This window comes from Triturus cristatus, chromosome 1_1 (assembly GCF_964204655.1).
Source record: "Triturus cristatus chromosome 1_1, aTriCri1.1, whole genome shotgun sequence".
NCBI classification, from domain to species: domain Eukaryota; kingdom Metazoa; phylum Chordata; class Amphibia; order Caudata; family Salamandridae; genus Triturus; species Triturus cristatus.
The window spans coordinates 1,053,173,660-1,053,185,987 of NC_140579.1; the positions used below are offsets into that span (position 1 = coordinate 1,053,173,660).

Below are 12,328 nucleotides of genomic sequence, written 5' to 3' on the forward strand. Positions count from 1 at the left end.
CCGACGCTACTTCATGGACCACAATTCTTTGGGGTAACACGCTGGTAGGACTAGCAGAGTGCGGCCAATCGGATTTTAGCTTTCCGATCATGCTTGGGTGGAACACTTTTCCACCCTCTAGGACTGCGAGTATACAGAGATCTCCATCCAGTCCATTCTAAAGACAGACAGACTCATATCTCAGTGGGATGAAGTGAAAGACGTGCTTTTATTTCAGGCACTGGGAGCCAGCCGTGTCCCTGCAGACTTGTTGAAGTCTCTTGTAGACCATTATTACCCTCCACATAAATGCTTCCATCAGTAGACCCTTACCCGATGCCTGGCGTAAGTCTGTAATAGTCCCATTATATAAAAAAAAGGAGACATCGCTGATCCCGCCTGCTATGGGTCTATCTCTCTAGTGGATGTAGAAGTGATAATCATAGGGAGAGTCATCCTGGAGAAATTGACTAGCTGGGCCAATGAGAACATTCTGTCTGACCTACAATATGGTTTTAAGCCCCAAAAGGGGAATGGTGGAGCAGAACTTAAATTTAAATCTCTTGATCTCAAAATACACCAATTAGTAGAGGTGCCATTTGGTTCTTATGGACCTCAGCTCTACCTCCGATATGGTCAATAGGGATAAACTTTGGGCTGAACTGGGGGTCGATCCGTCTCTCTATGCCTTTCTGAGATCTCCATAATGGTTTGACAGGAGTGGTTAGATATGGTACTGAAGGGGAATGTACCCAGTCCTTTAAATTAAAAAGAGGAGTTCAACAGGGCTGCATCCTCACACCATTCTTATTCATTATGTATATTAATCTGCTGGAGGGGATATTATCTAACTGATGTCCCTCAAGTAGGTGGTAGAGTGATTCCCCGCACTTTTATATGCTGATGATGCAGTTTTAATTTCTCGCAGTGCCAGAAGCCTTAAGAGTAGTTTAGACGTATTTATTGTTTTTATATACAGTTAGAACCTGTCCACAAATTAAATATTTTTATTTTTATTTATTTTTTTTAATCACATTTTATGGTGGTTGGCCCTAAGAATACGAAAACCTCTGGTTTGTCAGCCCAAGGTCCGCTCTTAAGTAGGGTGGAAAACTTCTCCTACCATGGGCTTTTACATATTTCCGGTCTTAGTTGACAACCCTTGGTTAAGAAAAATGAAGAAAGTTTAAAAAGGGCAATCTCTGACCTGAATGACTGTTAGTCGCCTTGGCCACAGGATTGATAAATACAAGGCCAAATGTATCCCAATGGCAGCATTTGGGTGTGAGATCTGGGGCTATGCACCTGTCAATCAAATCCAGGTGACTGAAAACAATTTCTTGAGTGGCCTTGGGACAGGGTATCTCAGCTGAAATAATTCATGAGAAAGAAAAATGTCCTAGCTTACGTAACGGAAAGTTTCATCTCTATTAAGGACTCGACGATTATGCTCAACTTTCTTTACTTCAATGATCAGCAGCATTTCAAAGTTAGACAAAAAACCACTGTTCCCATGAACCATAGGGAACCATAACACAGAACAATAGAGTGTCCATGGCTAGATAGTCCGACTTCCATGTCCAATCACAGGGCTCCTGGGAGTATGTAGTCCTCTGTCTCTATCCATTTCTTCGCTGTAGGCCAGCCAGTCCCAGATCATCACGAATCTTGTTTGCCAGAATTGCTTGCAGAAGTAAAGCACAGCGTAAGCGAGAGCGTTGCCTAAGGCTTAACCCTACAGGGGGAGGAAAGGCCATGAAACACATTCAATGGATCTATCATAATACTCAACATTCAGGAAAAAGACCAATTACTTACCCCAGTACGAGGGCAGGAAAGGAAACCCCAGAACTGGTACCCTGGGTGGGATAATCCTTGCCTCCGAGTCCTTAATAGAATTGAAACTTTCCGTTACGTTAGCTAGGAAAGTTTTCATTCTATGTCAGGACCGGAGGCGAGGATTATGCTCGTTTAAAGCTTGCTCACCACCAAATGTGCCATATCCAGCACTGGTTTGAAATAAAACCGTTTAAAGGTGGAATCCGAAGACTAATCTGCTGCATTGAGAATGTCTTCTAGACTAGCTCCCAGGGTAAACGCTTTAAAGGCCATGGCCCCTCTGGTAGAATGGGCACCAAAAACGTGGAGATTGATGCCCGCCTCCTGCATCACCCACCGCACACAACGGGCTATCGCGGGGGAGGAGACTGCCTTGTGGGGCTTTTTCAGCGTGATAAGCAACTGTCGTTCCCCGGGAGGGCGGAATTCTTACGACATGTCTTCATAAGCTTTGAGGCAAGACACCACGCAGAGCTTGGGGGAATCCGGGAAGGCAGGATAGGAGATGGAGGGGGGGGGGGGTACCGCACTTCGTCCGCCACCGGACAGTGAAAGTAACCCCAGAAGGGGAGAAAATTCTGCCTGAGACATCCAACGCCCGGACGTCCGAAACCTGTCTACAAGATATAAGACAAAGAAGCATTGCCAGTTTAGCTGAAAGTTCCTTTCCGGACAGAAACTGGTTCGGTTGCCAAGACAAAAAAATGTTCAGGACTTGATGGACGTCCCACAGCTGGGAATATCGAGGCTCTGGCAGCAAAGAAAGACGAATGCCTCGAAGGAGGCGACAAACCAAAGGGTGCTCGCCCACCGGGTAGCCATCCACCAGGGAGTGGCTGGCTGAAATGGCTGATCGAAAGGTATTAATGGTTCTATATGCCAAACCGTCGTCAGCCAAAGCGGCCAAAAAATTCAAAATCGAAGTCACATCCGCCGCCACGGGATTGAGACTCCGGCGCATACACCAACGAACCCATCGCCTCTAAGTGGATTGGTATCGCTTGACCGTACTATCGGCCCAGGCCTTGGACATGAACCTCTCCGGCGTTCCCGAAAGGACCAGGACCGCCCATCGTCCCCTGTAATCCGCCACGCCATCAGGGCAAGGGATCCCTGTGCTATGAGTGGATGAGGAACTCCGTCGGGATCAAGGAGTCGGGAAGCAGGGTAGTCGGATTGGAAAAATCCCAGGAAAGTTTCAGAAGAACTGTAAACCATGCTTGAGATCTCCAAATTGGTGATATTAGCACAATGTCCGCCCCCCGGCGACGCACTTGGGCTGAAACCCTCTTCAGCATGGCGAACGGGGGAAAGGCGTAACCCGCTTCCTCCCTCCAGTCCTGGAGAAACGCATCCGTGCTCGCTGCCAGGGGATCTGGCCGCCAACTGAAGAACCAAGGCAGCTGGAAATCCAAGCGGGATGCGAACAAGTCCACTGAAAACGGACCCCAGATGCTCTGGAGGCCCGCAAACACACCCGGGTGCAGTTTCCACAGGCTCACATCCTGAAAATGCCTCGAATGAAAATTTGCCACCTGGTTGTCCTGACCTGGGAGATATTCCGCCGTGACGGAAACGTGATGGTCTAGGCAATACTGCCAGAAATTCGCTGCCAGGTCGGAAAGTGCTCACGAGCGGGTACCCCCCAGGTGGTTGATGTAACGCACCGCTGATATGTTGTCCATCTTGAGGAGGACGCAAGAACGGACCGAGTCCTTGGTCCAGCACTTGATCGCGAAGGAGCCCGCCAACAGTTCCAGACAGTTGATATGGAGCCGCTGCTCCTGTAGCGACCACACACCTCCAGTAGCTAACTCTCCACACCATGCGCCCCATCCAGACCTGCTGGCTTCGGACTCTATAACAATATCGGGCGCGGAACCCTTAAATCGCTCGCCCATTCCAGGCTTCCATATTGGCAAGCCACCACTGGAGTTCTTACCTGGCTTCGGCTGAGAGGACGACTTTCTGAGAGTACGAGAGGCCCCTGCGAAGGTGAGGCGTTACAGGGCCCTGTAGTGCAAAGGGCCCGGCAAAATCGCCTGGATGGAGGCTGAGAGAAGACCTACGATGCAGGCCAACTGACGCAGGGACTGGCGCAACTGTGCAAGGGGCCTCCTGATCCTGTGACGGATCTTGGTCATCTTCCGAGAAGGTAGGCTAAGGGTGGATGCCACCGAGTCGATCATGAATCCCAGGAAAACCACCTGCTGGGCCGGAACCAGGACGGATTTTGCTTCGTTGATAATGAAGCCCAGGCCCTGCAGATGATCGGCCGCCGTCTGAAGGTGAGTTAATAATACCCGGGGACATTGGGCCATGATCAGGATATCGTCCAGGTAGACGATCAGGCGCACGCCGGACACCCTCAAGCGTTTGATCGCAGGCCGAAGAACCTTGGTCAAACACCAAGGGGCGGATGAAAGGCCGAACGGAAGTGTGGTGAACTCGTTCACCTTGCAAAAATCTCCTGTGAGGAGGGAAAATCGGAATCGCGAGGTAAGTGTCCTTGAGGTCCAGGCGCGCCATCCAATCGTTGGGCCTGAGGAGATCGCACAAAAGATGGATGCCCTCCATTTTGAAGTGGCGTTATACTAACCACGCATTGAACTCCCGCAGATTTATGACTGGACGCTGTGTCCCATCGGCCTTGTCGACCAAGAAAATATTGCTGAGGAAACCTCTGGGGTGCGGAAGCGCCTCCATGATCGCCTGCTTGCCTAATAAGGCGGAGACCTCCTGATCGACCAGCACCATGTCGGCGGCCGAGAAAGAGAGAGGGGGAACCGGTTGCGAAGGCTCCCCGTGGAACTCTATGTGAAACCCTCGGATCGTTTGAAGCACCCATGCGTCCCCCGTGACAGAAGTCCAGGCCTGGAAAAAATGCGCCAGACGGCCCCCCACATTTAGAAGGGAAGAAGGGAGAACACTCACCGGAAGAGTTGGAGGCTCCACTGCCCCGACCGCCTCTGTTTTTCCCTCGGCGACCTCTGGTCGGGTAGAAGTTCCCGAATCTGGCTTGGTCTTGGTAGTTGCCATTACCAGAGCCTTGCCCTCTGCTCCGATTAGGACGGCCGGACGAGCGGACCCTGCCTCGTCCGGCTCCCCGGAAAACACGGGGCGGAAAACCCTCCTGATGGAAGTCTGGGCCCTGTCTAAAGAGGTAAAGGTATTAACAAATTTGCCCAGTTCTTTGATAAAGGGCTCTCCAAAAAGACCGCCCTGGGCTACGGGGCCCGCCTCGGAATCGGCCAAGTCTCCGAGTTTAGGGTCCAACTTAATGAGTAAGCTCCGGCGTCTCTCCATAGCGAGCACGCAGTTGGCGTTCCCTAGGAACACCACCACGCGCTGGGCCCAAGCAGAGAGGGTGTCGGGTGAAATCAGGGAGCCTGAGAGCTTGACTTCCTCAGCCATATCGAGAATCTTTGTGGCGGGCCCAAGGACGTCAAGGAGCTTGTCCTGACCAGCACGCCAGGACCTGTCAATACCCCGCTTGGGATCCTTGACAAACTTTTGCAGGAACGTCGCCATGCGGGGATCTATCTCTGGGGTAGCAGCCACCTTCCCCTCCAGCGAAGGCTGGGGACATTCCGCCCTGAGACAACTTCTAGCTGTGGCCTCCAACGGCCGGCGGATTCTGCTGGCGACGTATTGGGCAACTTTCTCCAAGGGGGCCCAGTCCGAGGAACGGGGGTGTAGGATATCGCCGGGGCCTAGCATATCAGCGCAAAGATTTTGCACCTCAGGGGCCGGATCTGGACAGGACGGACGCCAGGAACGGGATGGGCCTGTGTCATCGTCCGCTGCATCCCCTGATGGTGCGGGTATCACCGGTGTGGGATTGCTCGCTAAGAACGTCTGCTGAAGGCAGGCAAAAGCATCCATGTCCACCCCAAAATCCCTAGACGTTTAGAGGGTGGGGGCTGAGCGTCGGCGGGGGTTCCACCGGTACAGGACGAGGAGGGGGAAGGGTCTGCGCCTTAGCTAATGTCGCACAAGCCTGCTCTATTCTCCGGGACAGGCGATCTTCCAAGGGCCCCATGGCTTGCTCCACCGCCTTGTGGATAGAATCGTCCACAGCATCGTAAAAATCCTCATCCCACTGAAGGGCAGTGAGGGGGTCCTCCTCCCACTGATCATCCTGCTGATAGGTCTCATCATCATACGCCTCCATGTGGACAGGAAAAGAAGCGTCAAGCAGGTGAGTGGGTCAAGAAGAGGGTAACTTCTCTATCAAGGGGGGCTGGGTGTCAGCCTAACTCAATTGCGGGCAGTGCTCGCTTATAGGAAGGGCATAAACCCACGGGACCAACAGCCCTGGTGCAATGAAAAAAATCAAAGGGCAACCTGCCTATTAGTAACCAAGTCCCAATACTGACTCCCTTCTGGAGCGTATATGCAGGCCTAAAAAGTACAGACCCCCAGGCGATTTGAAAAAAAACGCCGAGAAAATCACTGTCTAATGGCAGGTACCGACTCGCATTATGCGAGCGTTCACAGGGGGGCGTGAGAAATAATAACACTGCCTCACGGCAGGAACAGACCGCGACGGTGTGGAAAGGCAAGTAAGGCTCTTCGGCGAAACGTCTCCGGCTTGAGGAACGCGCGAAGAATACGCGGAATGCCGAGAGACGTTCGATGAGGCGCGCACCAGGCGCCCCCTTGCGGCAGGAGGAGCACCGCAAGCCTGAGCACCACAGAGTCAACGGCCGTTAGGGAGCTCGAACGCTCCCACGGCCGGGCGAGGAAAAACAGAGTAGCGGTTTCCTCGCTAACACATGCAGGAGAAAAACTGTCAACCCAGAACTAAAGCTGATAATAAAGCTAAAAATAAACGCGCATTAGCGGGAACGCGCAACACAGCAAAGGCTGACAGGAACTGAAACGTTCAGCACATAAGCGGAGCGCACTCCAGAAAAATTCCAACAACAGCATAAAATCTTACATACAAAGTCACACTAAGCATTTAATAACATCCCCATCCACAATTTATGAGGAAAGGAGAAACAAGGCACTTATCTTGGCTGCAAGCAGTAAAGAAAGAGGAGGCATGGATAGAGACAGAGGACTACATACTCCCAGGAGCCCTGTGATTGGACATGGAAGTCGGACTATCTAGCCATGGACACTCCATTGTTCTGTGTTATGGTTCCCTATGGTTCATGACAGTGTTTTTTTGTTTAACTTTGAAGTGCTGCGGATCATTGCAGTAAAGAAAGTTTAGCATAATCCTCGCCGCCGGTCCTGACATAGAATTGGGCATGAATTATATCACCGATTTTATTCGTCTTTGTCAATTTTTACTCTGGTGCTCAATATGGTACAAGGAGGAGCTACATTTAAATAGGTTACTTCTCTGGGACGGTTTGTCTCCGGACAATGTTTCTTATGTACGATGGCTCTATTATATAAAGTCCACCTTCAAAGATTTAGGGAGACCATGTTTGTTTTCAGATCCAGAGGGCATTATAAAAAAAGATCTTGCCCCTGGCTTCCTTAAACAGAAGATAGCTGCCGTGTAGATCACTACCATTACAATGGTTAGCTGGAGCACCTTCAGAAGGACCAATCGGATTTGTCCCACAGAACAAAAAGGAATTCAACAGAGTGCTTCGACCCAAACGGTAAACAGTCAGCTGGGTTTATGATTTGCACAAGAGGCAGGCAGAAGGGTGACACCACAAATGTTGGGAGCACATGCCCACAATCACAAGATTGAGATCAGGGATCTCGGAAATGGAGCTATCTATTACAACTACTGGCAGGTAATCTTGGTTGACCATGAGGGTATTTGATCCCTCAGGAATACTCATAGGAAGCAGTTAAGGAACAGATTATGTTGATGTCTGGGGAAGAGCCAGTGTATCAAGGATAATTACAGAGATGTTGAAGTTTTAGGCAAAAAAGTGGGGAGGCATACTTTGCAGGAGAAATTGTAGGTGAAAGATGAACCAAGGCAATCACTGCATGAGCTGGTGAATAAATTCTACATTACTCTGAATCAGAAGCATGAGGAAGTGTTCTCCACTTCACAAGCCAGCTGAAAGGTGCTGGGACCCGCATGACATCTGACACCATCTGAGGTACTGATGTTGATGCACTTTGCGGGAGAATGTGGTCCTTGACATCGATCAATGTCTTGATGGCAAGTTGAGTGTTGATGTACAACATCTCAATGGAATACCTACTCTTGGTGGTGAGAATGTTGCGATCTTACCAGAATTTGACATCCTCTGTCTCACTGTAAAGCAAGAGTAGCACCCTTTCTCAGTACATCTCTTTTTAGCTCTCCCCTTCAGGAAGTCTCTCAACACAGTAGGAGAAGCTGTGGTAGAGGCCTCATCTTCTGCTCTTCTTCCTCAGATCCCCTGGAATTGGATTCTTGCTTCCTATGCTGGTCCTCTAGAAGGCTATGAAACGTTATCTTCTGCAAGTCCTGCAAGGTCCTAGACATTATGTGGCAGTGGGTACAGTCTTCAAGGGCATGTTCATGTGGATTAAATCCTACAGCATGAAGAGCATTTCATAATAACCTATGGCATTTTGTGAACTCTACCTAATTCTGATCAGGAATTTGAGAAAAACACACCTGGTCTTAAAAGAGGTTATGTGAACCACATACAAAAAAAATGGAAACATTTACAAGTGAGGAAAAAAGCCCAAAAGGCTGAGCTTAGTGTTCCAGGATTTAGTTTATAGGCGCTGGATAAAAGCACTGGCCTAATTGTCACTTTCAGGGCAGGATGGAATACACGGACAGTGAAATTCCTTAAACATGCAGCATTAGTTTTTTCGCCTTGTGCTCTGCAGCCAGACTGTCCACATTGCCCTTCTTTTCCATCTTAAAAAGGTGTGAGACGTTCTTGGTCACTATTCTTATGATAAATACTTTTTTAAATGCAACGGTCACTTTAAATAAAAGAAAATAGAAGAAATGTGGCAAAGGAAGCCTTTGATCAGGCTGCACATGCTCCCATTTGATTGTAAAGCTGGATTTTCTTCTGAAAAGCTTGGTGTGTGTGTAATTTATTAAAGCGGCAAGGCAATTGAGTGGGAGCCAATTTGCATCTTGGATTTCAGGAGGGCATTAAACTGTAGAGATCCAAAATGGGGTGCAGTCTTTTGTAGTGTATCTTATAAGGATGTAGTTTGGAGAAGAATCTCTGTCCCCTTTCAGTAGCAGACGTAACTACTGAGAATGGGAGTGGGAGTAAAAAGAAAAGAAAAAATGCTGATATTACAAATCTGAAGTCTCCGCTTTCTTCCTTTTTGCCGGAATGCAGCTTAAACTACAGAGGGCTTTTACATGTGCATCCATTCAAAAGTAATGTCCACCATAGGTCCGGGAGGCAGAAACCATGCCTCATTTCTGGGTATCCATTTAAGCTGAATGTGCATACAATCAGCCTAAAAGAAACTTGCTTTCATAATCAGTTGTTGTTCTGAAAAAAGTGTCTTCGGAGCCGGCTCTCCTGAACATATGTCAACCTCCATCCCCCTCCACCTCCAAAAGAGAGGCTCAGCTGCTAAAATGGCTAAAAAGCTCTAGATGCTCTTATAACCTACATTTACAGAGACTTCAGACTCAATCGTACTTCACACTTCAGAGACACTCCTAGAAGGATAATACAGACTGCGTCTACAGTACCTTGTCTGACGATTAATTGGTCATATTTACCTCAACAATAGGATTACCAAATTTGGTTTTACGTTACCACAATTACCTTGTCTAAAGAAAAATTTAACTCCCAATATAAGAGTGGCCTTCATAACGCACACAGTACTCTGAACCTGCATTTTAGTGCACACACTTTTCTTAGCTCAGTACTCTAACCGTTATCCAAGCCCACAAAGTGTACTAGCCATTAGTCCATTTTCATCCATGGTATACAGCCCTGCGCCCTCTTAACCAGTCAAGAACAGACTACCCCCCTCCCAAAACTTAAACCCACAGAGTATGGATACCATCTCAGACCACACAGTGAATTGACAATATTTTTCAAAATGCTTTCCCATTATGGACAGGCCAACCATTACCTCCGCACAAAATGATGGCAGCTACAAAGAGTGCTAGATCGCTGTCATCTAACTCCAAGGCATTGAACTTCACTGCAAATTCAAATTTGGGCTCCATGATCTCATTGAAGGGTTTGCGTAAACTGCGCAGAAATTCCCGAGTCACAAAGCCATTGCCACCAGCAACCAGCAGACCGTCCTTGTTCATGATGGAGGCCAGCATAGCGAAGATGGCCTCATGTACACCATACTTGAGCAAAGTGACCTGGTCATTCAAGTAGAGGTCAAGAAAGTTAGGGACGCTCTTTGCAAATTCAGTCAGCTCCCGCACCGTCTCCACAGAAGTGCACTGACAGCGATAAAAGACATGGGCTCCCATCTCCTTGTGTAGCGGGATTCCATTCACCATCTGCTTCCAAACCAGGCCCTTCTCTGCCTGCCAGAGGGTGTCTATGTCATGGATCACAAAGGGCTGCTGACAAGACGGGGAGATGGGCCATCAATGGCATTGGTGAGAGTAAGACATCCAAATTCGAACAAAGATAAAAGGGAGAGAGAAAAAAAGGGTATGGTCAATTAAGCATCTTTTCCAGTGATTCAGCAACAAACCCTCAATTATAGAATAAATAAAAAGCTGCTCACTGCAGAACAAAGTATTAGACAAAAGAATACTTTAAATAACAATCACACAAAAAGTTTACTCTACTATGGAGCAAACAATAGCATAGGGAAAAGACAGCTAACTGATCCACAAATAGAGGAAAATGGAGGATACACACAAACAGTCCGAGGTACCAGAAAAAGGGAACACAACTCTGCCTGTCACTACCAGTCAGTGTATTTGCGAAAAACCAGGCAAGAGTTCCCCACTCTTGAAAAAAACCTGAGACAAGAGTTGTCTACTCCTAAAACGAATATTACTATAGAGTTCTAGGGGATTTGCTTTATATAAATGTGTTCAAAATAGAACATTCACAGGTTCGAAAAAAAATCTGAAATTTTTTTTTAAAACCAACAATCATCCACCATGCACTCTAGTAAAAGCTGCATACTAAATCAGTGGTTCCTAAACTGTGCGCAGTGGCTCCCTGGGGAGCCGTCAAACCTAGACAGGGGAGCCGCGAACAAAGCACTTTAATACATTTAATGTTGAAGGATCTGTTGGCTTCAGTTGAACTAATTAGACTCAAACACATAATGTTGATGATTTGTAAGTGACATGCCTAAAGCTGTCAACGTAGTGCCTAATTGATGGCATGTCGAGGAAGATGACCTCCATATTTTACTGGATCCCCACGTTCCAACACTCCCAAAGTAAGTGGAAGATGCCCGATTTATTTTGTTAGACTCTTTATTCGTTTCTTTTTTTTTCCCCCAATGCATTTTACACCAATGCAAGTTAAGTATTATCAAGTATTGACACTTGGACTTGAATGATAGGTACTTCAAATACACATTTCATTCAGTACACACACATTTCCAGACAGACCTGCTCTCTTCTTGAGCACAGGGAAGTAAACACCATATACGGCATAATGCCAACATTTGGAAACAAGAAAGAGTGACGTTTGGGAAAAAAAAAAGTGTAACTAGGAATATTTTATTAGAGGCGCCGCCTTAGTAAAACAAAACATCCAGCGTACAATATTATAATACCTTCTGTAGTAGGGGATCTCTGTGTATAGTCATAATCTAGTGAATAGTCCCGCCCATGTGCGGGGACCCCGGAGCAATAAAAATAATCTCTTAAGTTGTCAAGCCATGCAGACCTGCATCTACACTTAAGAGAGAATTTCAAAGACAGATAATGCAGCCTATATCCACAGGCTACACTGTCCAGTACTTCAACTAGAAAATTCCACCAACATCCACAAACAGCACTGCCTGCCCAGCTTTTTCCACAGAGAAAAACCTGCCTCTACCAGCAAAAGCCTATGGAATGATAGAGAGGGAGGAATGGACAGACAAGCCCCATAGGCTGCCATTATGTGGCTCAGAACAGGATACTGTGCCTTTAAGAAAACTTTCCAGAACTTTTCCAGTATCCCAGAATGCACAGCAGGTCCCTTTTACTTTCAGTTCTTTTTTCCGGCTCCTGCTAGCAGGACCCTGGAGCATTGAGCTCCCCCTTTTCAGGGGTTTATTTGGTGATTTTGTCACTTTTCAAGTGCTTTTAGTGTTGTGGCCTTCCTTCTGGTGTTGTCATCATGCCTGGCTTGTTTGACAAGTGCCCAGAGTGCAATAGGAAGAAGGCTAAGTCAGACCCACACAGGGTGTGCATCGTCTGCCTTCCCCAGTCCCATGTGCCGGAGGAGTGTGAAATCTGCCACTCGTTCTCGGCCAGGACCTTGAGAGAAAGAATGAAGATCAGGCTCCAAGTCCTGGAGGACAGAAGGCTGAAGGCACAAGGTGGGTCAGGAGGGGCTGATTCTGCCCATGCTGAGGCCTCTGGGGGGCTCCCCAGGGGCAGGAAGACCGGCAAACGTCCCCATTC

At 48.0% G+C, this 12,328-nt stretch overlaps 1 protein-coding gene and 1 long non-coding RNA gene across 6 annotated transcripts in view; one reads left to right on the forward strand and one right to left on the reverse strand.

The window, feature by feature from the left end:
* Nucleotides 1-12,328, forward strand: part of LOC146871508 (uncharacterized) — a 382,815-nt gene that overhangs the window by 154,463 nt on the left and 216,024 nt on the right. The gene's annotated exons all lie outside the window — the stretch shown is intronic.
* Nucleotides 1-12,328, reverse strand: part of PPARD (peroxisome proliferator activated receptor delta) — a 201,826-nt gene that overhangs the window by 40,665 nt on the left and 148,833 nt on the right. For 2 of the 5 annotated variants that reach the window (XM_085651103.1, XM_085651104.1), the window contains exon 6: nt 9,856-10,309. In XM_085651103.1, coding sequence (XP_085507229.1) covers nt 9,856-10,309 — 454 coding nt within the window. Of the gene's footprint in view, nt 1-8,491; nt 10,310-12,328 lie in introns of those variants that run through there. The other 3 variants (XM_085651106.1, XM_085651107.1, XM_085651105.1) reach the window with 2 other exon arrangements.